This window comes from Camarhynchus parvulus, chromosome 4A (assembly GCF_901933205.1).
Source record: "Camarhynchus parvulus chromosome 4A, STF_HiC, whole genome shotgun sequence".
Classification (NCBI taxonomy): Eukaryota; Metazoa; Chordata; class Aves; order Passeriformes; family Thraupidae; genus Camarhynchus; species Camarhynchus parvulus.
The window spans coordinates 10,968,700-10,994,011 of record NC_044600.1 but is presented as its reverse complement, the minus strand read 5'-3'; the positions used below and the strand labels follow the sequence as shown (position 1 = coordinate 10,994,011).

The 25,312-nt window shown below is 48.2% G+C and overlaps 1 protein-coding gene across 2 annotated transcripts in view; it reads right to left on the bottom strand.

Annotated features, from left to right (window-relative positions):
* GAB3 (GRB2 associated binding protein 3) overlaps window positions 1-25,312 on the bottom strand; it is a 64,334-nt gene that overhangs the window by 5,456 nt on the left and 33,566 nt on the right. The window contains exons 2-8 of one of the 2 annotated variants that reach the window (XM_030967879.1): window positions 14,001-14,304; window positions 7,878-8,097; window positions 6,997-7,469; window positions 4,435-4,490; window positions 2,999-3,248; window positions 1,786-1,867; window positions 125-227 (exon numbers count right to left, since the gene is read on the bottom strand). In XM_030967879.1, the coding sequence (XP_030823739.1) occupies window positions 125-227; window positions 1,786-1,867; window positions 2,999-3,248; window positions 4,435-4,490; window positions 6,997-7,469; window positions 7,878-8,097; window positions 14,001-14,304 (1,488 nt within the window). The remainder of the gene's footprint in view (window positions 1-124; window positions 228-1,785; window positions 1,868-2,998; window positions 3,249-4,434; window positions 4,491-6,996; window positions 7,470-7,877; window positions 8,098-14,000; window positions 14,305-25,312) is intronic. The other variant, XM_030967880.1, reaches the window with a different exon arrangement.

Here is a 25,312-nt window from a genome sequence, read left to right as displayed (position 1 = left end):
ACAAACCAGAAGGCAAAGGACAAACCTCCTCAACGTTTTTTTCTTAGAAAACAAACTTCTGCATTCTCCATCAATGTGACAGAGCAGAATAAAGCAAAGGATGGCTGTGTGAAAATGACATTACCATATGAATGTAACTTTCTTCCTCTTCTCCGGAAACTGAATTGGCAAATATTCTTGCTGAATTAATACTGTCTCTTTCTGGTGAGATAAAGCTCATTCGATTGCTATGAAGAAAAACACAGGAGAGGTTAAGGAAGCATCTTACAGATGCACTGAAATGAAGCCAAAGCCTGACACAGTCCATATGGTGAATAAACTCACACTAAGGCTGCAGCCTTTGTGGAGAGGATGTCCAAAGCCACTCCTTAGTTCTAGAAATAGTGTGCTATATTGCTGACTGATTTTGTTGATTTTTTTCTCTGGGATTTATGAAAGTTTGCTATCTGGTACAACAGAAACCATAAAACATTGAAGCAATTCTCTACCAAGGGGCACAGAGCTATCATTCATTTGGGTAATGATGGGGGCAGTTACTTGGCTGTGCAGGTACCCACATTTTGGAGACTGATGTGAATTCATCAGCTGCTGGAGGTACATGCAAAGGAACTGGGTCTGGCTTTGCACACAGTATCAACACCTGCCACCTGTGCTGTAGGGATGGCTGTGACTCAGCTCTTGCACAAGGAAATCTCTCCCATGAACACAACTCTTAGAGGTGCATGGTGAATAAATTACCACAGGCAAGCACAATGGGCTTGGTTAATAGGAAATTATATGGCCTCTCTGTGCATGAACAGCATAATTCCTTTTGCTGTATTAGTTTCTGTCATAACTTCTTTTTAATTTTTGTTAGTGTAAAACATGCAAACTCACTCTAAGCTCATTATCCTTCACACTGATTAACCTTGGTGCTCTGGCAGGGGTGCTGGGGAGACAGGGTATTGGCTTTCCCTAACAGGCAGTGCCAAGGGGCTTAACCAGCCTTGGGCTGGATGTGAGAGAGGGCTCTGCAACTGAGAAACTGCTCATCTTGTGTCTCTTTTGCCCTTCACGTGACAACCTGAAATGGGGGAGTGGAAATGCCCTGTCTGGCACTAATGCCAGCAAACTCCCACATTCTCTGGAGTGCCCAGGGTGTGCAGAGGAGGTTGGGGGAATTTCTGGCTTTTGCATGCACACTTCAGTACAGCCGCTTTTTTTTTTGTGCCAAGACCCCTCAGCCAGCAGGCTGAAGTCCTCCCCTGCTCACAAGTTCCCTTGGAGCCCAAGAGTATCAACTGTTCGCACTACCTGGGCTTTGGGATCAAAAGCATTTGTTTTACCAACAACTAATTTCTAGTGACAAAAGGTCATGCCAAAAGTTCAAGTCTGGACTGCTGCGTGGCAGTGCAGAATTCTACACCCAGTCTACAATTCAGGGAGCTCTTTATCTGACCTGGTTCTACTTTTCTATATTAATTTTATTAAGCAAAAATGGCTCTATCATAGTTTAGGCATGCCAAGCTTTTAGCCACTGTAGCAGCCACACCAGAGTGCAGACCAGCTCCAGGTTAAAAGGAGCCTTCAAATCACGACACTGAATTCTCTGGAGCTGCCCATTGTTAAAGGGAGCCCTGCTTTTCAGAGACAGCAAAAGCCTGGGGGACACTGAAAGCAACCTTGAGGAACTTCTGCTTGTGGACTTTGCCAGGAATCTTTCCTGTGGGATGGGATAAGTTATTTTTAACTCTATTCCATGCTAATGCTCAGAAGATTGGAATGGCAGGTTTCTTGTTGACTTACTAAGGCACAGTCCACATCCTGGTCACAGCAGCGTGCTCCCGGATGGTGGAGAGGTTCCTCAAGTCCAGAGGAGGTGGTCGTGCTGTAAGAAAGAACAAAAGGAACTATGTTTTCAATGAAAAGTACAGACTGTTCAGAAAAATGCAGTTTTGTATTAACAGAAAGAAACTAACAGAGTATTTCACAGAATATAACCAAGAAGGAAATCAGTAACAAATGACCTCTTTGGTCAGTGCTGGAAAGCAAAGTCCTCCAATCACCCTAAAATAACAGAATAAATATAGTGGGCATAAAGAGACCAAATGCCACACAAGATACATACACTTGCCCCAAATATGCTCTGTATATGCTGCCTGGGAGAGGTTGGTTCAGCCTGCAGGTTATAACAGGTTTTGGATTGTGTTCTAAACAAAAAGGTCCTACACATGGGCATTAGGACCATCCCTGTCACCACTCAATGTACATGTGCCCACCATTCTCAAGACCCTTTAAGAAAGGATATGAGTTTCCTTTTCCTCATGGCAATGGTCTAAATGTCTGCCCCCACTTTATAGCAGCACTGCCTGAACAAATTTCTGAGTAACCCTGTGGCTCTGCAACCCTAAGAACTTTATTGTAGGCTAGGTTTAGGAAATTTCTCCACTTCAAAGCTGAATTTTGTCCCCAGTATATTCTCTAAAAGTGAAACCCAGATTTTGGACATGCCATGAAAATCAGGAGTGAAAAATTACCATCAGCAAAAGCATCTGCAGAAAATTCTGATTAAACTAAGACAGCTGTGCCTACCCAAGAGAGGTTTAACCATAGCCAACACATCAAGTTTGAGTACTTGAGTGTTTGGATGTCCCATTCCTGGCAGGTTGGAGAGTTAGTGAGATAGGAGTACATGTACCTCAGAGTGGCAGGATTTAGCCTGCTGTCTCTCGCACGCTAGGTCCCTTTGGCTGTTTGCAGTCACAGTGAGAGCCAGGCACTGTTCTTACACAGCCCCCTGGGCTGGGACTGCACAAGCAGCCGTGGAAGCTCTTCCTCACTCACACATCACCCTGCAAGCACATCCTAGGCTACAGTGCTTTAAGTCACCCGTGCAGCATTTCAACCCATCCTCTAGAGGGAGAATTGCTTTAAGACATGCCAAGGACATTGTCAAAGGAGGTCACCCATGTCCCCACCAGCAGGACCCCCAGGCTTTGCACTTTAGATCAGGGCTTACACTTCCTCCGAGGCTTGAGGTCCCGGTTCACTGGAGGGGGCTCCACGTCGGAGGGGAGCTCAGGCAAGGGGCTGGTGAGTTTTTCAGTGCTGACGACGGGGAAGGTGAAGGTGGCAGAGCCGGGGCTCATGGGGATGTAGCCGTCAGGGGAGCAGTCGGAGGCGGGCGCGGAGGGCGACGTGCTGGGGCGCATGGGCACGTAGCTGTCCTCAGAGCTGTCTGCCGAGCACAGCGGGGAGAAGCGGCACGGCTGCAGGGCAGGGACACGCAGAAAGGGCTCCATTAATACACAGCCAGCCCCCCACCTCCCAGCCAGGAGCTGCTGGGAACACACCTGAGCCGAGCCCAGCACTGCTCTCATAGGAAAAGTGACAAACATGTGAGTTCAGGTGAACCCTCCAGCTCTGGAGAACACACCTGAGCTGAGCCCAGCACTGCTCTCATAGGAAAAGTGACAAACATGTGAGTTCACATGAACCCTCCAGCTCTGGAGCAGTCCATGCTGAGCTTCACGAGTCACTGCTGGAAACTAGGACCCAACTGACGGGGGATTTTATTGGTTAAATCATCCAACTTCAGCGAGGCTGCACTTGCCTCTCACAGCAGCAGTTCTGACCTATAAAATGAGGTCAGAATTACTGCTGTGAGAGGCAAGATCCTGACCCTGAATACAAAACAAAGTCTGAAAGGAGAACACCTGATGAACAAGACTTTGGTAAATCTGGAACCTGAGAGAGCACACACAGACGTACAACTCACTTCTGATCACTGAAAATTAGCATTAGGAAATCACTTTGTGCAGGTTAGTGCTAGCTAAGTGGTGAGAGGGAGTGATTACAATTCTTGCAAGCATTCAAAAAGGAGAAAAATATAAGCTGCTCATCACCAGCAAAGGATCTCCCACACAAGACAACATCCAGCCCCAGGCTGAAGACTTGCTATGTGATGTGAGATGGTGCTGCTTAGAATTGTGTCTGTCACAGGCTGAGGCAGGAAGATGTGGACTGTCAGAGCCTTCAATCACAGGCACTGTGAGAGCAGACATTTTCCAATGTCCTAAAGAAGAGATATCCCTCCGGACCACAGAGTGATAGGCTTCTTTAGACTCCTTTTTCAAGGAATAAGCCATTTGCCCTAGTGTTCTTGGTCAACAGTTTAATTCTTGAGGCTACTGGGAACCATTGTCATAACAAACCCAGCTTCATCTGCTTTAAAAATGGAGTGCTCAGTATTGAGGCCTCTCCTTCCCTCTTCTCTCAAAGGCTGACTGAAGCCACAAAGCAGCCAGCACTGAAGTTGCCCAAAGCTAGGCACTTTTCCCATTTTTTAAATTCTTCTGCTGAACAGAGGAGAGGAATGATTGAGTATTAGGATGCGAAATGATTCACTGGGAAGTTTCTTCCAGTGTTTTAAATTTGTGCAAACAGAGTACTTACCAAATTCAAGCTAAGCCTCTTATCTCGACTTCTTAGGGAACTGCCTTCCATGTCTGCTGTGAGGAAAAAAAAAGTGATTAAAAATGGGATAAGGCAGTGCAACCTTACAGACATAATTCTGGAGTAAAACATACGGCTCTAAAATAATTGGAGATTATAAAGATTCCATAACTCCTAAATGAGTAAATACAATGACAATTAAAACCAGATCCAACTCAGCAGCATTTCAAGAGTGATTACATCTATTTTAAATATGAAACCAAGGAACCTGTTCGTGTATAATCCAGCTGCAACCTATGCCTCCTGTAACACAAGCAGTTGGGGAAAAAGGCTGGTGTGGGAGCAAGCAAGCAAGAATTTAAACGCAGCTCCTGCTCTATTTGTTCTCTGTTTTCGCATCTGTCAAACTGGGGAAATTATATGAAAAGGGGCTATTAGAGATAATATTATTTCTTGGATATTTATTTCAGAGTATTTCAAGGTGCCAGGGAAGCAGTTGTTATTGTACAGAAAGTGGTGTGTAGGGGAACTTAACGGTAGGAGAAAAATTCTTTGTTTTTTCATCCAGAAGTGCTGATGTGGTGCAAGGAGCTCAAGGTGATGGGGAATAAACAGCCAGATCATGGAGACAATCACCAGTTTCCTTGAGTAGGTGTGCCTTGGTCTTGGTATAGGTCAATTTTATTTTCCAAGCAAAAGCCAAAAACCCCTAAAATCCAGCATTCAGCACATAGAAGATCAGATGTGGGAGATGCTTATAACCACCATCCTTTTCTGAAAAGGGATTTTCTGTGCAGAAAATGGCTTTTCTGTAGGAATGCCTCAAATCCCTGCAACCATGTTAATCCATTCCCTGCTCTTATGGTAGAGATGTCAGTACTACAACTGGGGGCACTTTTGTGGTACCAGCCAAAAAGGCTAAACAAGAACAAAGCAATTCTGTTAGCGCAGATACATCTTCAGATAGACACAGTCACTGTCCTGGGACAGCTACATTTATTTATTTTGGCAAAAAGACATTGAGGCTGTGGTATCCTGAGGTACCAGGATACAGGTGCCTCACAGCTCATCCTCCTTCATGGCATTTCCACTAGCTCAGGCTGCTTTTGCCCTGGGCTAATTATATCTGTGCACCTTCTGCAGGTTAGCAGGGCAAAAAATTAAGTTAATAACTTGAGTGCACTCACTGGGGAAGCTGGTGAGGAACTGCTGCTTTCTCCCTCTTGATTTTTCTGATCGCTCTTGTTAAACACATTTTAATTCAGAGTTTAACCCTTCAAATGGTTTCAGCTACACTCAGGGTAAGAAAAAGTGGCAGCACTTATTAATTCATTGCTGCCCCCATCAGGCAGAGACAACCCTGCAGCACAGCAGCACAACATGACATTTGGTCACTTAATCCTCTTAGAGACATTCTGGTGTAAATTGGGTTGGAAGATCACGAACCAGCTGTGTTGGAGCAGCACACATGCAGAAGCAAGAGTAGCACCTCTCAGGGAGCAACCAAATGTAGCTGATAATTAAAAACAGCAATTCCACTGATGGGTGTTCCTCCAGAAACCTTCCAAGAATTGTCTGTACACTGACAGACTGAGCAGATATCTCCTTGCTTTAACTTCTCAGCTTTAAGAGCAAGATCTAACAGCCCCACACATTGTCTGGTCATTCAAACTGCAGCAGTCTAAAGGATGCTTGCCCTTAAAAACCTACACTTTTTTCCTCATCAAAAAATAAGGTTTTCACATCACTACAATATACTTGATGATTTCCAGCCAGGTATTCCAGCTGCCTGCCTCTATTCTGTGGTTCTATGTAATAAAGTTTTCTCATGCTGCATATGCTGGTTTTTGGCACCATGATGTTCTGGGTTTTGACTGTTGTTCCTGTTTGTGATGAAGGTGTTTCAGGAGCAAGTGGAAAAGCCAGCTCAGCTCAGAGTTTGCTTTGCAGCCTTGCCTTGCTCTGTAGCAGCAAGTTTTCAGACTGCCCTGACCGAAGTGCAAGGACAGAGTGGGATTTGTTCAAGGACATGCAGAGTCCCTGGTTCAGCCAGGATTACATCCCATCCCCAGCGTCTCCCTGACTTCCTGGTCTTTACTCTAAGCTGTGAAAAGACACGCAGCTCTCACGAACAGACTGGGTGTAGCAAAGCAGCACAGCTCCATAGGCATTTCCCACATCCAAGCCCACATTTTGACCTGTATTAACAGAGTTTGGCATTGCCCAATTCAGTGGCTGACTTCTCATTTTGGTTTTTCTACTGCTTTCTCTTCTGAGAAGGAAGGGGGAAAATTAGCATGGCACAAGGCACCCTGAAGGGATCAGAGCCAAACTGCTGCCCATCTGTACACATACTGAGAGGCTTCTACACAGCAGGAGCAAACCTAAGGGACTGAATCCTGCTTGCTAATTCATTTGAAGGAGCACTTGGTGTTACATTGGGTGGTGTAAGATTTCACAGAGGGGAGGACAGAGAGGCACAACAGGAAGTCAAAACCACTCTGTATGTGGGCAGCTCCATCACACTGGTGCTGCTTTGCTGGCTCTTGGAAGTGCACTCACCTTTCCAGTTCCTCACGTTGTCCAAACTGGACAAGGAGATCCTTCTGGGCACCAGAGCGACCTGAGCCCGGCAGATGCCCGCGTGGCCGTTCTGCAGGGCCCCCAGCTCCTCTCCCCTCCTGTCAGAGAAGTGCGTGGGCTTGGGCGGCCGCGGCGGCGGCGTGTTGGACAGCACGTCCAGCTGCGTCACCCCGAAGGGCAGCACCTTCTGGCTCTTGTCAACCTGAAACTCAGGGCTCAGCGGCGTCCCCAGCAGCGGGGAAGAGGAGGAAAAGTCACTGCATGGCCCACTAATGTCTGTGTTCCTGGACACCACGCTGGGATTTGCCACTGGGGCTCCGACCTGCTGCATGGTGCCAGCACTGGTTGGCTGTACAAGGTACAGGGAGGGTTGGGATTGCAAGGAGTCAACAAAAACATCGTCTGATGATGTTTGCTCCAGAGATCTGTCTGAATTTGACCAGCTGTCACACCTGCAAGGAGACAGAGGTCAGGATCTGAGCTTTCCTTTTCTCCTGGCTGCAAGAACACAGCAAACACAACATCCAACCACACAGTTTGGGACAATATCTGTCCCTTCCCTCTGAGCTGCACTAGAGGCTGGGGCACTTTGTGGAGCACCCTGGGCAACAGCAGGTGTCTGCAGGGAGGTTGTGTGTCAGATCCTCAGCCACCCACCTTGGAAAGGGACAGGACCAACATATGATGCTCAACCACTAATCTGTGCTATGAAAAGCACCCTGTAAATTGGATTAGGCTGGTGGTCCCCTGTTGTGTTTGGAAGGCAGCCCTGAGTGGCAGGGCTCCCTGGGGCTGTGTTTCATGCCTGGACAGACAGAGGGGGGCTCCAGCCCAACACACGTGGCAGAGCCCAGACTCACCTGTTGTGGCTGAGCTTGCCCGACTCGCAGTTGGACAGGAAGAGGTAGTCAGGGAGGAAGACTGAGCCCGACTCGCTGGGGGTCTCCTCGGCGGCAGCGTCGGCAGCAGCAGCAGCGTGCTCCACTGAGAAGGAGGGGTCGGCAATGCGGGACGCGTGCGTGGAGGCGGCCGGCGAGGGCTGTGGGGACGAGGTCGTGTGAGACAGGCTCTCCACAGAACCTGCAATGGACACGGATGGCCTGGCTGAGGGACAGCTCGGACTGCCCTGGCCCTCTGACTGCCCTGGCTGTCACCACCCTGCTTTGCACCAGGGATGTTTTATGCCTGAGCAGCAGTGAGTCAAGGCAAACACTGGTTCTCGGTAGAGGGGAGCCTGATTTTGCTCCCCCTGCCCAGGCTGTCAAAGTCCTGCAGGCTGCTTGCTCTGAGGGTCCCCTCTCCCTCCTGCAGCCAGCAATGAAGAACAGACTCTGCTGAAGAAAGAGCTGAGGCACAGCAGCCTGTTTTATCAAGTATTTTTTTAGTATTTAATGCAAATAATTATTAATCTCTAACAGTTCAAATTAATGGTGATAAGGAAAGGGATTGGTTTCTTGCCACTTGCTAGATCTCAGCAGACAAAGCTGAACTTTCCAGCTCATGCAGTAGCCAGACAAGCTCTGAACTTGTCTGCAAGCTTTTTGTGCCTCTCTCAGCTGGCCACCAGACCACAAGAGCAGTGCTGTGGCTGTAACTGCCCAGCTGGAGGCTTCTTGGCTCTGCTGAGAAAAGTGACACTACTTTTCTGGAGGTCACAAAGCACGGGAGCCTGAGCTCAGTGCCACCTTCTCTGGGCATAACACTCCAGTGTCCCCAGCACACAGTGGGATGGCAGTGGGACAGGAGGGCTGCAGGCAGTGGGGCTGGCCCAGAGCTGGCTGCCTGCTCACACCACCAAGAACACCCCTCAGTGGCAGCCTGTGGCTGAGACACTCATCTGGCCTGAGCACTGCCTGGCAGCAGAGAAGTCTGGTTCTGTTCCTGTCCCAGCCTCTGTCCCTGCAATGGCTGAGCCACACAGAGTCAAAATAAACAAAGCTTTTGGGGCATTCCAACTCAAAAAATCAAGTGCAATCCAGACCTCCCACAAGGGGCAGCTGTGGAGTGGGAAGGGTGTCTTTACAGAGCAGCTCCCCAAAAGCAGCTGCTCCTGGCAGCAAGCTCAAACAGTGGCACCAAGAGCACAAGCCCTCAGTTAGGGAATATGATTTCTCTAATGAAGTTTCAGGTTGCTGCATGGCAGTTCCTCCACCAGAGCTGTGTGGGGATGGGGCAGTGCTCACTGGGTCCCTGGCACCTGCAGGGCTTGGCAGTGGATGCCCATCTCTTTGGCTCAGACACTGCCTGAGGCAAAGCTGCCAAACCCTTCTCCGAAATGAAAAACCCCACAGCAGAAACAAACACAAGAAACCAGGAACTGCTGATAAAACCACACTGAGAATTAACGTGCCTTCAATACGCAGCAAGATGGCAGATTTCTGTAATGCTGATAGCCAGAACTTGATGGAAATGCTGGGAACCAGCCCCTGACCAGCTGCATGTGTCCTGTGCCCCAGATCCTGCACTGTGTGAAGCGGTCCTGAGACCTTCCAACAGGTCCCAACCTCAACAGAGGCACAAGCCTTGGCACTGTACCAGGCTGCTGTAGTCACTTCTCAGCCTGGGAGGTGCTGGGTATACATGCAAGCAGACCAGGGGGATGGAGAGGACTGCCAAGGCTTGGGTGACAGCACACGACTAAACACAAACTAAACCCTCTCAGGCACATGGTGCAATTCTTGGGGCCATCCTGTACAGGGCCAGGAGTTTGGCTTGGTGATCCTTGCAGGTGCCTTCCAACTGGGGATGGTGATCCAGGATCCCACCCCAGTCACAGCAGGCTTCACCCCTCATCTTTCTGATAGCAGAAGAATAAAACAGCTGATCTTCCCTCCCTGCACTATCCTACATTTCATCCCTTTCAACCTGGGAGGGAGTTGCCTCTTTCCTTCCCATCTACCACTATTGACTCCCTGCTGCTTCCTCCAGTTAGCTTCAGAGATCTGGGCAGTGGTGGGCCTCAGGTCAGCAAAGCATGTAAGAACATGCTTAAATTCAAGTGTAAGCAAAGGATTTGCTTTAATTTTGAGCAGGTGCTTACAGCAGCAGGGTTTCATCAGTGATCATCTGGAAGGAATGGCTTTTACAGGGTTTCACATTTGCAAAGCAGAGTTGAGGGCTGCAGCCTGCCCATCTGAAAAATAACTTTTGTTCATCATGCTGGCTCAGACACTAACTCTGCTTTTCAATCTAGGACTCAGAGCTGTCTTGCAAGCTGACAATGATCAAACACACACTGGGCTAACTCCCATGGGATCTCAGAAAAGCATGTTCACTTCACCATCTGACTACATTTAAAAAGCTCCAACAAACCAACAACTAAAACTGCCACAACGCATAAGAAAGAAATTAATGACATTCTGAGTTATTAACACAGAACGAACAGGCCTGAACTCCATCTGGTACTCACAGGGTTTAGCCATGGATTATCCCATCAGGAAAGGCTGTGAGCTGCAGACCACATGGCAACGGTTGTGAGCAGGAGGGAGGGGTGGGGACAGCACAGACCTGCCCTTTCCTGACCTTCAGGGGCTCAGGGACCTGCAGCCAGCTCCTCACAGACTGTTCCTGTCCCTGCCAGCTCTGCTGGTAACTGAATCGTGTGCATTAAAACTACCACGACAGCAGCTGGGCAGAATAAATTATGCATGGCTACTTTCAACAGTGAGAAGGCAGAGAATAGGTTTGGTGCCTGCCACCCCCTTTGCCAGAGAGACAGAAAGAGGCTCCAGCTGCCAAAATAACTGCTTTGGTGGCTACTAACACCAAACATTTCTGCCCTGCAATTATGGAAAAAGCCCCCACAGAGGCTGCACAGCATCTTCCACAGTGACCTCTCCAATCAATGAAGGGCCTTGCTTGGAGAAACAGAGGGGTTTTCCTTCTTCTACAGACCCCAGCCCCCTCTCCAAGAATTGCTATGGTGCAACAGCCATGCAGGGACACGGTGGAACAGGGTGTTCTTCTCACATCAATCACCCCCAAGGCTGCACTGACATTCCAAGGAGGTAGAAATAATAAAAGTAAGGCTTCTTAATGAAACTGCTTAAACAACCTTCCCACTAGTTTCTCCAATGAAAAGTTGGCACATTGGATTGGGTCAATTAGTCACAGCTTCAGCTTGTACATGGGATAAACTGTGCCCCTGGTGTCCCACAGCCACTTCATTTCACCCCTGCCCTGCCCCAGACACTCGGGCCAAGCATCCTCCCAGTCCCCTGCATGGCCATGGATCCCTGGGGCTGGGGAATGATGGCTCTGCTGGGAGTTTCACCAAAGATGGAAGCAGGATTTTGCTGAGATAGGGCAGGAAAACCAGGAGCAAGGCCTCTTCCTCTCTCCTCCAGCTGACTCCCCAAAGGTGCCAGCTCCCTGTCATTTCCAGCACAGCCAGCAGCACTTTCTGGTGGCAGCAGTGTGTGAGTGCTGCTGGCAAGTCCTTCCTGACAGCCGCCCTCCCAGGTGCTTCCTGACATCTGCCTGGAGCTGCCATGTCATCTCTGCCTCCCAGCTGTCCCCTCTCTTGTTGACTACAGAGCTGTGCTCACAGGAGCCATGGCTTTTGTAACTTCACTCTGCATCTGACTGCCAACACCTCTGGAGTGGGAACCTGGCTGTCTATCCTTTGCTGCTGGAAGGGACTAACTGGGAACAACAGGACAGCCCTTAAAGCTGAGTCACTGCATAAAACTGTGGCTACACTTTGGGCATTAAGCAGAGAAAGCAGCAGATTGTGTTTTGGCCTCAGTCATAGCAAATTTTCAGCCATGCACAGATTAAGAGTGGTATGACTCATAGCAGGGACTAGTATTTTTTAAAGCAGTAGCATGTAAGTTAAAAAAGCATGTGGCATTTAATAGGGCTTTTCTAATGTTAATTTTAAAGGGTAATTTGTTTAAACCTACAAGCTTTTGGAGAATTTAGGAGATCCTGAAAAGCTGAAGCAATTAGCAACAGTTTGAAATGTGATGTGCAATTTTTGGAGCTGTGCAGATTTAAATCAGAGGATCTGGATGTGCTTGGCAGCCCGACCTGGATACACCCCAGACCTGAGCTCACTGGCAGGATAAATAGAAGCTCTTAGGAGCTATTTGGCATTAGAGATGCAGTAAGTGCATGTCTGGAGGCTTAGCTCACACCATCCTTGATCAGGGCTGCAAGTTCAAGTGCCAGACTTTGTACTGAATCAAGGCAAATGCTCAGCAGTGCTGAACTTCTTTGGGGGGTAATATCTGCCTTGGAAAGCTGGAGTGTCAGCTTTCCCAGCTGCTGCTGCAAGAGCTGTCATTTCTCATCCATCAATGCCCACACTGGCAATCTTTGCTCAGAGAGAAACACCAATGTGTAATACTCTGAGTGTTGTCCACGTGCAAGTCTTACAGGCAATAGTGCACTGCACCAGCAAAACAGAGCAGGCATTTCCCAGTGTAAATGCATCTATCTGGGACAGCCACTGTATCAGCTCCTCTGCCACAGATCACATCCCCCATGAACATCCTCACAAAGTGCCCAAGAGAAGGCTGCCTACACATTTGAGAGACAAAAATGATTTTTCTCTTTTCCACAGAAGGGTTTACCTTAATTTCAGAGTAATTGGTAAAACTGTATCTCAAATAAACCTGCACCAGAAATAACAATCCAAGAGCAGCAACTCAGCATCCACAAAGGCAGAACAGTAGGAAGGTGGTTACTGAATATCCATAATTCCATCCAGCCTCCAAAGGGCAGCAGACTCCAATCCCTACCAGAGCTACTTTGAAATTTGTATTCATGGGCAGCTTGTGCTGGCACATAATCTGTCAGCAAGTTTTCATGGTGGTTTCTGAAGTGAATGGGAAAAGAACAGACATCACATTTGTAACAGGACCACTGCAGTGTTCTTGCCACTCCCATTTCCCTCAGAAGACACTACTCAAAAGGCAGCTAAGCAATGCCAGGAACCATCATAAATTAAAATAAAACCTTTCCCATAGCCTTTTGTATCTTATCAAGTTGCTGGGTAATGGTGTGGCCATGCAGCACTTGCAGACACCAGCAGCACTCTGAGTGCAGCAGCACAAAGAGCATGGAAGGATGAACTGCCTAGCCACACATGATACCCCCAAACACATTACTGCCCCAGGGCTTGTGTCCCTCCATGGCTCCCTCTTGTACACCTGCATTGCCTTTTATCACATTGAAGGCTTCGTTCTGACTCACTTCCTCTGCAACTCTCAAATTGCTGCTCTATCTGCCCCTTGGAATTGTCAAGGGAAAGACAGATTGCTGTTATCTGAGCCTGATTGTCTCATTTAAAAGGTAAGTTAATGATGGTACAGGTCCCCACTTTAATTACTGGCTACATCCATCTTGGAGTGGTTAATTCTTGGCAGCTTTTCAAGAAATTCACTTTCCTGAGTATATACAGGTGTAGGGCCTGGCAAAAGAGCTGCCTTGATGCTCTACTGGCAGGACCATCTCCTAAGTCTATACACACACTTCTAACACTCCTATCCCTCTGCCTTTTCTTGGTTTTCTCTTATTAACAGACTAAGGCAGCTTAGTATTTCTGTCACTGATTTATGTAGAGGCATATACACCCAAGTCTGTGCACATTCCACACCCAGCAAAGCCTGAGAAAATGGGAGTTGTGCAGGATGCTTTCTGGGAACAGGTGTTTTACATTAAGCCTAACTAAATAAATACAAGACATGTAATGAAATAAATGGTCCCAGAAGATAACATTCAGTCAGCTTTTCACATAAACAGCACCTTTTCTTACTAAGGAAGAATTGCCTCATCAAAGTGAGCCCAGGCAGCCCGTGAGTATTTCCACCCAGCAGCAGTGCAGTCCCTGAGAATCAGATCAGAGTTTAGCAGCAGCTCAGTCTGCGTGGAGCTAGAGGAACCAGTCCTCTTCCACCTGCCCAGCCCAGCCTGACAGCAAGGTCCATGCCTGTCACCCCTGGGCATTCTCCCAGCCTCCAAGACGAGCGTGACCCTACCTGTGCCATCTTCCAGATGTCCAAAGTTACAGATCTGGCTGATGTTGCGCACCCAGATCTGCATCTCCTCCTCAGTCTTGGCTACCAGGTAGAAGGTGCGGTAGGTGGTCCTCACGATGAAGACAAAGTTGTTCTGGAATTCCTTCCTGATGAAGTTGGGCCCCGAGTGCTTGAGCACCTGGCACTCGTTGAGGTCGATGGTGCGGATGGGCTTCCTGGAGTGGCTGTTCCTGTAGTACTCCAGCACGTCGGGGTTCCCGCTCATGCGGCCCCTGCGCAGCACGAACCAGCGCTTCCGCCAGGCCTGCAGGGGCAAAACAGCTTCAGTGCCAAACTCCACTGCAGCAGCCACCTCACACAGCACCTGCAGCGCTTCAAAAGGCCCCTCAGCTCATGGAACCCAGGCATCAACCCAGCGCTGCCAAGCCCATCACTAAACCATGCTCCTGAACATCACACCTGCATGTGTTTTCCAGAATTCCAGGGATGGTGACTCCACCTGTTCCAATGCCTAACCACCTTTTCAGTGAAGAAATTTTTCCTCATGTCCAAACTAAACCTCCCCTGAAACAAACTGAGGCTGTTTTGTCTTGTCCTGCTGCTCATTACCTGGGAGAAGAGCCTGACCCCACCTGGCCACCACCTTCTTTCAGGTAGTTATAGAGCAATAAGGTCCTCTCTCAGGCTTCTCTCCTCCAGGCTGAACAACCTGAGCTCCTTTAGCTGCTTCTCACGGGACTTGTGCTCTATGCTTATTTTCATTCAGGTTTTATAGTTGCTTTGATAAGCTGGCCAAATTGTGATTTTTATTTGATGCACTTGCTATCAGCTTGCATTGGAGATTGCAGAACAGGCAGAGGGTTGTCCCTGGGAGGTCAAGATGAACATTTTCCCTTCCCCTCACCCCGCCAACAAGATGCAATCAAAGTGATCCAATACATCACTACCTCATCCATACAAGAGAGAACACAATTTTTTTTGTAAAATGAAAATACCAAGAACTGCACATTCCTGGAAACAAGTGCCTTTTGCCCAGCAAAGCCCAGAGCTCCAGATGCCCTGTGCAGCTTCCCTCCTATGGTTTTTAGTGCTATTACAAAGCTGTTTATGAGCTGCCAATTACTTCTGAAAGCCCAGAACAAACCCCTGAGTGAGCTGTAGTGCTAAAACCAGAAAAATTCATCTTACAAAAGGACAATTATTTACACAGACACTGTCAAGCTGAAGCAACCTGGCAAGCACTGATGTTTTCTCATCCTTGTGACTCAATGTAAGGGTTCCATACAGGCTTAAATGAAGTCCTGCACCATCACTCTATAAAGCTACACGCCTGTTTCAAGGCACAAATTAATATCCTTTCCCCCTTTTTTTAATCCAGCAGCTGCTTTTGTTCATCAACAGTATAAGCACCTCTGTGTTGATTACAGCTGTCACCAACACCTACTCTGGGCCAGAAGAAATCAATCGTGATCTCTGTCCCACAGGGGAAAGCCAAAACAAGACATCAGGACATTTGCCCTTGCCAAACTCCATAAAAACTGTTGGATATGTCATGCCCAAACCAGCCAGGCCAGCGAGCAGCCAAAGCTAAGGCTGCAGCTGCCTCAGCTCTGATGGAAGCCTGGGGAAGGTGCAGGGGCTCCTACACTGCCCAGGGACCTCCAACAACTGCACAGACACTGGTGCTCTACCTGCCCTCACTGGAGTTAAAAGTTCATTGAAAGGAGCATCTGAACAACCACTACCACAACCTCCCTACCTGAAACTTACCTGAGAACTCTGTGAAAGGACTTTGTCACAATGATGTAAATCTGGGTGGTAGCTTGGGTTTGAGTTAAAAATCACACTCATTTTGCAAAGAGTAGATCTGTCAGTTTAAAGACAGGCAGCCATTCAATTTTAAGACAGAATACCTGAGTTCAGGCTGCTTTCAGTAAGATGTAAGAGTCCTTACTTGCACAGTTTAAGATAATCTAGGCACTACAGTTTTTGCTGATGCTGAGTTCCCACAGGCATGGTGATAGTAAAAATGAGCAACAAAAGAATATTAACAATTGTTATGTCAGGAAAAAGCATTTCTTTTTGTACACCAAATTTTTTTGTTTTTTGTGCACTGCAGCCAGCTTTTCACAGCTGTCATTATTCACCCAAAATTTTACCTTAGTAAGTCTGTTCAGCCTGGCAGTACCTCAATCTCTTTTGCAAGCAAATAATTCTTCAAATACAGAGAAAAAATATCATGGGAAAAGCTCTTGCAAGGCCTGTGTATGGGAGGAGCTTACAGACTGGGCATCACATCAGGAATAAACAGGAAGAAGAGATGAGGTGCAAAATGTATTGCACAAAGAAAATTAATTCTTGCCCCCACTGACCTATCAAAGTTTGAAAGTGATTTGTTCTCTGCTGGAAGTAGCTAGAGATGACAGGTTACCGACACATCTTAGACAAACATAATTTTGTGGAAAACAGGGAAAAGGAGAAACATGAAACAGAAAGAAAAGAAAAATGTTTAATGGAGAAGGAACTTTCTAGACTAGCCAGATACCACACTGGAACATGGGCCACCAGGTACCTCACATATGGTACCAAAAGGAGCCCAGATCTCTGTCACCTGCAGTCCAAGTCCTGCACAGACTCAATGCACTCCCCACAGAGGGCTCAGGACAGAAAGGTCACATCTCCCCACACACCCTCACCTCTAAAGAACCAAAGAGAAAAGTTTCAGAAGATGTGAGACAAACAAGAACTGCTTCCCAGAGAAGCAGACTGCTAGGGCAGTAAAGCAAAAACCCCCACCAGCTTTACCACAAAACCACCTCCTTTTTTTTTTTTTTTTTTCCTCTCCCAAAGCTGCCAGCCTTGCAGCTTAAATACACCCAGCTCCTGCTGATGGAAATGGGGTAGAAATCCCCTGCATCTGAGCAAGCTGAGGAGGGAGGGGGTACAGGAGCAGCTGCTGCCTGGCACCCAGCTGGCAGCTGGGGAAAGGTGGGAGCTCAGGGCTCCCTGCTGCTGGCTGCTACAACACCCCAAGGCAGGACAGCCCAGTACCTGATTTCACTTCCAAGCACTTTGGTTTTCATGGTTCTAAAGGAGTGTGTAGGCTGTGTTTAGCACAACCCAGGCAGCTGGTGAGAGAACAGAGAACACCGCTGCTGTGCTTTGGGGGAAAAGCCCTGGTGCCTCCATGAGGAGGCAAGGCTGGCTGGGGTGTGTGTGAGGGGCCATGGCTTGGCTGACTTGGCTCTGTCCCCGAGGAGCTGCCTGCTAACCTGGGGACACAGCCTGAGCAGCTCTGTCATGGGGCTGGCCCTGCAGGGCCGGACATGGAGAGGTGCCCTGTCAGAGAGTTGGTGATGGGAGAGGAGGGCAGGGCTGGGCCTTTGGGAGAGAACAGCAGCTATCACGGCTGAGCAGCCGTGAGAGCAGGGCTGAGGGGAAACAATGGCAGATGGCTGCCCAGATCTGCAGCCCTCGGGCAGGGCGGGCCCCACTCCTCACCCTCAGGGCGGCCTCAGCGCCTTCCCCAGGGCAGCGGTGGGGCCCAGGCAGCCCTGGCCGGCTGAAAAACAAGCAGATTGTTCTTGTGGGGGTTACACAGGGACTACAGACACATGCAGAAAAGGAGGGGTGCAGTGAGACAGAGGAACTGCCCTTTGGGTGCCACCATGGAGCGTCCCAAACACTGATGTACTCTCAGCCTCACGGAGCTGCAGGGACCTGTTGTCATCTTATTGCAGGGGTTCCATACTGTTGTCTCCTTATTGCAAATGTTTCATACCTGCTTGGTGTTTCTCGTGGGCAGCTCCTCAGAGCACTGCCTCTTTCTTCTCCACAAAGCAGCCAACTGACTCCAGTTCCCTTCTCACCCAGCCACCCCACTCTTTTATAGCACTCTTCTTCTCATTGCTTACAGCTGTGGCCTGTTAAAGTCAGGCCTGTTCCTAATCTTTGATAATTGGCCCAGCTGCAACTCCTTAGGGGTACAATTACTTTCCACACTATCTTTATTTTCTTATCTTATATCCCACTACAGGGACCAAAGCAAATCCTGCCCGTGCTGCCAACCGCTGCTGAGCCTGGAGCACAGGGCGGGGAGGGGCACGGAGGGATGGCAGCCTGGAGCCAGCAGCGCAGGTGAATCAACATTTGCACACTTTTAAGCACTCAAGCCCTCTTGAAATCAGGTGCCATGGCACAGTGGCAGTGGTGTGGGACAATGGGGAGTCTGCTGGAACCACCTGCTGAGCTCACCTGCTGCCATGTGCCAGGGATATTCTATGCCTGACTCCAAAGAGTCATCTGAGGGAGCAAAAGCAGCAGACACCGCCTCACCCAACACAGGGAAATGGGGAGTGTTGCCAGCCCACTGCCCCAGCACAAAGCCTTGGCTGGATACAGGCACCCAGCACCAGGGAGGGTGCAGAAGGGTAGGAGGAGAAGAGAACACCTCTTCCCTGGGTGCTTGCTCTTAACATCAGCTTCATTGTACCATCAAACTGCATCTGCACACATCCTAGCTCTCTGGGCTCCTTTTTCTGTCCTCCACTTTCTAAGGAAAAAGTGGCATCAGCTGCTGACATGATACAGTTACCTGCGTGGGTGGGGTTGAAGGACCGTCTTTCACACATCCTCTCACACTTGACCTACCCGGTCCCATCACTGCCTCCCCAGACTAATTTCCATTCTGAAACTTTCCCCAGTATGTGCCTTTACTCACAAAATGTTGGCTCCAAAACCCTTTTGCTTATCCTACAATGCTGAGTGACAGTGCACAGGGTTTTTGGACAGGAGCAGCTTTGCCATTGCCAATACACAGGACTTGCCCTGTTCTGTGGCATAGGCAAAGCAGGGGTTTTGGTTCTGGCACACCTTGCAGCAGGAGGCTCTTATCTCTGAGTCAAATATCCTCTCCTCATTTTCCTGGCATTTGCCTGCAATCTGCTGTACACCTCCTTTCCCCGGGGTAAGGGATGCAGCACACTGGGCTCACTGGGAGCCCAGCAGTGACAAGCCCTGGCCAGACGAGTCAGCAGCAGCAGTTTTATCTCTCAGAGCCTCAGCAGCTCACACACCCTGGTGCAGAGGCTACTTGGCCCCTCACAGTCCCTGTCTCCAGTCCCCAGCCCCAGGGCAGAGCAGGGTGGGTTTTACACAGCTGTACATCCTTGGTAGGTTCTTTTTTACCATTTTCCAGTCACAAGGCTGCCTCCTCCTTTCCCTGTTACAGGCCTGGCCCCGTGTCTGCTGAGGGTGTTGGTACCAGGCTAAGAGAGACCCTGGGAGCCCCTGCAGTGGCTTGAGGCCAGTGGGGACACCCAAGGAGGCAGCAGGGCCAGGGTGCCTGGGCTGTGGTGAGGAGGGATTTATTTCAGCTGGTCAGAGCCAATAATATCTGCCAATATTTAGTCTAGACTGCACATGCTGCCAAATTTACAAGAGAATGTGGATCAATTTAAGGTGAAAGACTGCACTCCCATGGCTGAGATGAAGTATATACTTCAATAGGTGCTGATTCCTGGCACTCAGTTTAAACTCCTCAGTCACACTATGAAAAAAGGTTCTATGCATCCAGGCCATTCCATCCAAACTATTACATTTATTTTGGGGCCTCCTGAAATTATTATTTTCTTGATGAAGGAGTGGTAGGATGATTAGAAGTTTACATGTCCTCAAAAGCCCTGTGGGCACTAGAGAGAAGGCTGTATCAGACAAACACAACTACCATCAGACAAGAGCCAACATCAATCTAGAACAATTTTCATCTGCCCTTCGTAAGTGAAACAGTTCAATGCCAAAAGAAAGAAAGAATTTGCAGCAGCATTGGTTGGCTGCCAGCACATTCCTTTGTGTAACACAAGCTATCAGTGTTTTCATCTTGCTCCTGAATTTTTGACTTTGGGAATTCCAGAGTCACATCTAAAAGAAAGAGGAACAGCTCTGTTTCCATTTCAGTAGGGTTTCCAAGAAAGAGATTGCTCCTTCCACAATCTGATGTCTGGTTCTGCTGAATGAGTGGTGTGAGGTTTAGAGGGCTGCTCTTACATGTGAGCATTTGCTCTAGCTCAGCACTGTCAGACAAAAGCCATGAGCTAACCTGTTCTGAGCTGAAAAGCAGCTGGCTAGTGAACAGGGCAGAATGAAAGCTGAAAAGATTTAGCCAAGGACCTTCATCGCTTGCCTTCTGCCTGAGGACCATGTTCTCATTTGTTTGTACAACATATCCAGTATTTGAGCTCTAAATAATTTATTAGAGGACATACAAGCTCAGTGAGGTAAATTGGCCCGAAATCTAATTTGCCCTGTGAGTTTTGATTTTTTCTGGTTTTAAAAACAAAACATAGAACAACCAACAAACCAACAAACGTGAAATTCTTGACCAGCTATATTAATGCTTACAACTCCCCCATGAGGATAATCTTCATTTTACAGAATGCAGCAAAAGGGATGGCAGGGTGAAGCAGAAAGAAAGGTGGCTGTGTGCTGGTTCCTTGCCTGCCTGGCGGCCTTGCAGGCAGGACAGGCTGCAAGGACATGGCACAGGACATGTGCTGATCCCCATGCCTGCTGCAGGGCCTCTGACACTCAAAGAAGAGTTTGAGAGCTCACTGATAGGGATGACTGCAAAAGGCTTGAGTATGGGGAATTGCTCTCATCCTGCAAAATCCCTTGGAGAGGGGGAAGCAGCAAATCCCAGCAGAGAAGGGTTTGGCATGGCTTCTCCCCACAGCTGGGTGAGGGCTGGGAGCTTCAGTGCACAGTGCTTCTCCTGCCACCCACTGTGGGCCCACAGCTTAAGGCACCACCCTTGGGGCAAGAGAACTAGCAGAGCTGCAGGATGATAGTCCCACGGGAGTGCCAGCACTTGAGACAAGTTTTCACAGCTTGTCTTTTTTAAAGACCAGTTTTTAAACATATTCCTGTGGAAAAAATAAGTTAAGAGGAACTTTATAGCATTTCCTATAAAAAGCCCAAAAGAGGAAGTTAAAATTCATATGTAGTCAGGTTTGTAAGTAGCTGATTGTAAGCCCACTAACACCATATATGTTAACAGAGGTTCCCTGCCTGCGGAATGGGCTGCAGAGCATGGTCCCTGCAAGAGGAATCTGTGCACTGGCAAGGACTCAGGACCAGCTCCCAGCAAACATCCTCGTGTTCAAAGAGGACGTGTTGGGAGCTCTTTGTGCCACTCTTTCCAGAGCAAAGAGCCAGCTCCATGCAGCACATGCTCCTCAGAATGTGAGACCCTTGCAGAAGGGCTCCCACCTCGGCAGCCTGCAGTGCTCGGCTGTAACACTTGATTTACTCACTCACAGAAATCAGATTAAAAGGACCACCACTCTCAAAGCACCCATCCTGTCCTCCAACTGGAGTTATGGTTTTGCTGTTTCAGTTGTGGCTGTTGGTCTGCAGCACCTATCAGCTCTGCATAATTAATTTCTTCCTGATGAGGCTGCCTGCTTGTCCCTTCCAGTGCGTCCCTGTGGAGCACTCTGGGAGCAGATGAGCTCACTGCCCATCACTTACTGGTTTAATGCTTCTCTTGGATTTTGTCTCCTGTATTTTCCACTCAGCTCTCACAAATGTCTTCAGTAGTGAGAGACTGAAACTCATGGTTTATGACTGGCAAAGAAAAATCAATAAATACTCAATTTCAGAGAGGGATACTCCTCCCTTAGGCCCTTCCTCTGCCTCCACAGGCATTAATTCTATTTAATCTAGAGAATAAAATATTTTTTGAAGTAATTTTTTCCCTTTGCTTGGGTGCCTGGAAGTTGAGGGGCATTCTCGATTGTGCAGGAAAGGCATTGGCTCTTCCTCTCCCTGCCTGTTCATGCCCACTGCACCTCTGCTTTCCCAAGGCTAGGGCTCAGCTCTGGTGGGACAAAGCTCAGAGCTAACCAGTGTTTCCATATAAAACAACTTTCCACACAGACTGGCACAAATGCTCTGGCTCACCCTGTGCAAAGGGCTGTCACACAGCGAGCTCAGGACAGGCTGCAGCCTCACAATGGATTTCCATCTGCCACCTTCTGACTGTGTGGTTTCAGAATGACTCTAAATGAACCCTGTTTCAAGAAAGTCACCGTGAGCCCTCAGAGGAGATGTGATGGGTACGTAGTACAGGGGGAAATACCTTCTTCCTTTCAAGGTGATACAGCTATGTTAATTGACTAAAAACACCAGTCAGAAAATTTCCTGCACTTTAAGTGCAATGAGAGCTTTGTAATAAAGCACCTGAGAGGACATCCTGTAGAAGCAGAGATGTGTCCTTTGTTTCTGTTTCTTTACATGAAGGAATCTGTGGTTTGTGAAGAAAAGATGACACACATTTTAAAAAAAGTAGAACAAAATCCCGCAGTCATATGTTGCCTGCTAACCTAGACACATTCCCATTGCCTGCTCTACATCCTAATCCATAATATTTATGGTGCTTTACATAATCAAACATCTGCATCTGAGTGAGTCACTGCTATTTAATAAACATGAAGATTCTTTGTTACTCTAATGGGTGTATTATTTGGGCATGGATGGTCAAAGTCATGGGGACCCAAAAACTTGGGAATTTTATGTTCTTAAAATATTTGCAGAAGATAAGAAAATTTCTAAAGGTAAAATCAATAATGAAACCACTTCATTTTGGGGAGGGAGAAAGGAGCCAGACATTTGGATGAAGAAATATAATTTCACTTGTGTGCCCTGTCCTTTAATAAGGGCAATAAAGAACTGTGCTCCTCACAGTCATTTTGATGACAGGTTTCCCCTGAGTACACTGGCAAGGTGGCACAGCATCCCTCTGCTCCTCACGCAGGTAGGAATTGCTCACAGGACTCTGTGGGCTGCAGGGGAACAACAGTGCTGGGCCCTCCTTGCTTTCCCCATGGCTCCCGGTGGGCGGGTGTCAAGGGGCTCTCCCACAGAGAATAAATGTGGGTGTTGTGGTCATGCTGCCCACATGGGTTCACAGGGGAGGGTGCTGATGGTGTATCTTATCCCACAAGATCTTGCTGTGGGGAAGAGCTCACTGACTGATCCCAGCTACAACAAACACTGCTACAGCGGAAAACCACACAGCTCCACCTCACCCAGAGGACTGATATATGTCAAATGGCCTCACAGGGTCCTGTCCTGAGTCTGTAGGGCAGGCAGGACCTCACTGCCACCCCATCACTTGACAGAGCTCATGCCCACCACTGTCCCAGGCTACAGAGATGGCTCTAGGCTGATAAAGCCTTGCCTGTGAAACACACAGCAGCAAAACACCCGAGGAGTGGTGGCAGGATGGCAATCCATTTCCAGTGTATTTCTTCAACAGTGACATCCTGCAACAGGCATGGAGCCAATGAGTGCCCTCCCCACTGCCAGCCCAGGGCATCACACCTCTGCTCTTCCTCCTATTTTGACAGCAGTGGTGTTGAAGGCTTGGAGCTTTCCTTGTGAACAGCTGCCCTGCAAATACGTGCAGGCCTCTTTGAGCTCATGTGCAGAAAGCAGAAGGATCAATCAATATGAAATGAGTGCTGCCTGCCACCCCAGAGCAGGAGCCCAGCTGTGCCCCGAGGGCTGCACCTCCCAGGGACAGGCTTGTGGGGCTTTGTCAGGAGCACCAAGAGACCAGGGCCAGCCAACAAACCTGACAGCACCTGTGGGGCACCAGGAAGAGACACAGTTGGTATTAATAAAAAATGAAGTAACTCCCCAGCTGCACTTGGCTGTGGCTCACTGGGACTAACAAGATGGTAAAAACAATCTCTCACTTTCAGGAAACAACTGGAATTTTTGTGACTCAGCATCACTGTAAAGCTGTGCCCAAAGTGATCTGCAGAACTCATGTAAAACCAGGCTAAGGAAAAGAAAGCCAGCTCTGGTGTGATATCTGCCCAGGTCTGGGGACAGCCTTGGCCCCAGGATGGCCACCTTCCATCTGGGCTGCCAGCACTTCTAGTGGACCACCAGCTCTCATCAAGAGGATGCTGCAACAGGTGAACAAAAGCCCTGGGTGGAGGGAAGCTGCTTTTGGCCAGCTGACCTTGCCTGGGCAGGCAGGTGGAGCCTGTCCCACCTGTATCCCTGCATGCTGTGATGCCAGGCAGGGGCTACCAAAGTACTGGGCACCAGGGCTGGATTTGACTCACATCATGAGCACCCTCATGAGCAGCCTCATACCTTCTGTTTCATTTTGTCTTCCTTTTTCACTTTTAGTGGGGATGTAAAATAGGTCACAGCTCAGAGCAGAGTTCCCAGCAGCAGAAGACAGCACTGCAGTGATTATTGCCTTTCAAGGACCTCCTCCCACCCAGAGCCCTCTGCTCCTCCAGGATAATTTTCCTTCCCAAGAACTGGCACTGTGACACACTAATTCCTTTAAGCTGCCCCACAAATGACATCTTCTGACTGCTGCCACATTTTTGCAAGCATTTAAGCTCCCTGACAGTGAAGACTTACAGGCAGGACTCTTTACATGAGGATGTTTACAGCCTCACCCACTAGCCAAGAGTTTTAGTTCCATATTCCCTCACAGCATGTTTGTACGTAGCATTTAAAATGACATTGTTATCATCCTGAATGCAGTTTAAGTTTCTGGAGTGCTTTTTTTCACCTTTGAATCCTAGAGCACTTGACAACTGGTACATCATGGTTACAGCCTCCATATGTTGTGATTTGTTCACCTGTCACAGGATACACCTGCCTCTGAAGTTGTGCTGTGTTCCTGGTACTCAGACTGCTTCTTCACACACCCACAGGGATGCACTCCCATCTGTGTGTTCAGCCTCAGCCAATCTGCAGTGACTCTTTTGCATCTGAAACCCTTCATTAGCTGCATAAGGTGGCAGAGGTTGGTGGACACAGAACTGCTGGTCTGGCTTGGCACCATTCCTCTGGTCAGTTAAAAACCAAAGTTTGGATTTCTCAGGATGCAGGATTGGGTCTTTTACAGACACAAGTTGAAAACAAAGAGAAAGGAAAAAATACACTGACAGGTCTTCCTGGATTTAACGATTAACTTTGTTTTTTCTAAGTGGAAAAAATGCTGCTGAAGCTTTAAGTTGCCTGATAGGAATTCCTACTTTTACATAAAAAATATTTGTGTAAAATGGTCTGGAAACTCTTAAGATCCCCCAACTTGTTCACAATAAATTCTTTAACACTAACTTCAGGAATAAGATGAAATCTTGAATAGAAGTAAATTCTGATTTCTTAGAATGGCTTTAATCCAAAAGTCTTGTACAGTCTTAAAGGATTTTTGGAAGACTCTGCACGGATCTTTGAGATCTTAATGAAAAATAGGTTGCTCCCAGGTTGTTTAAGAA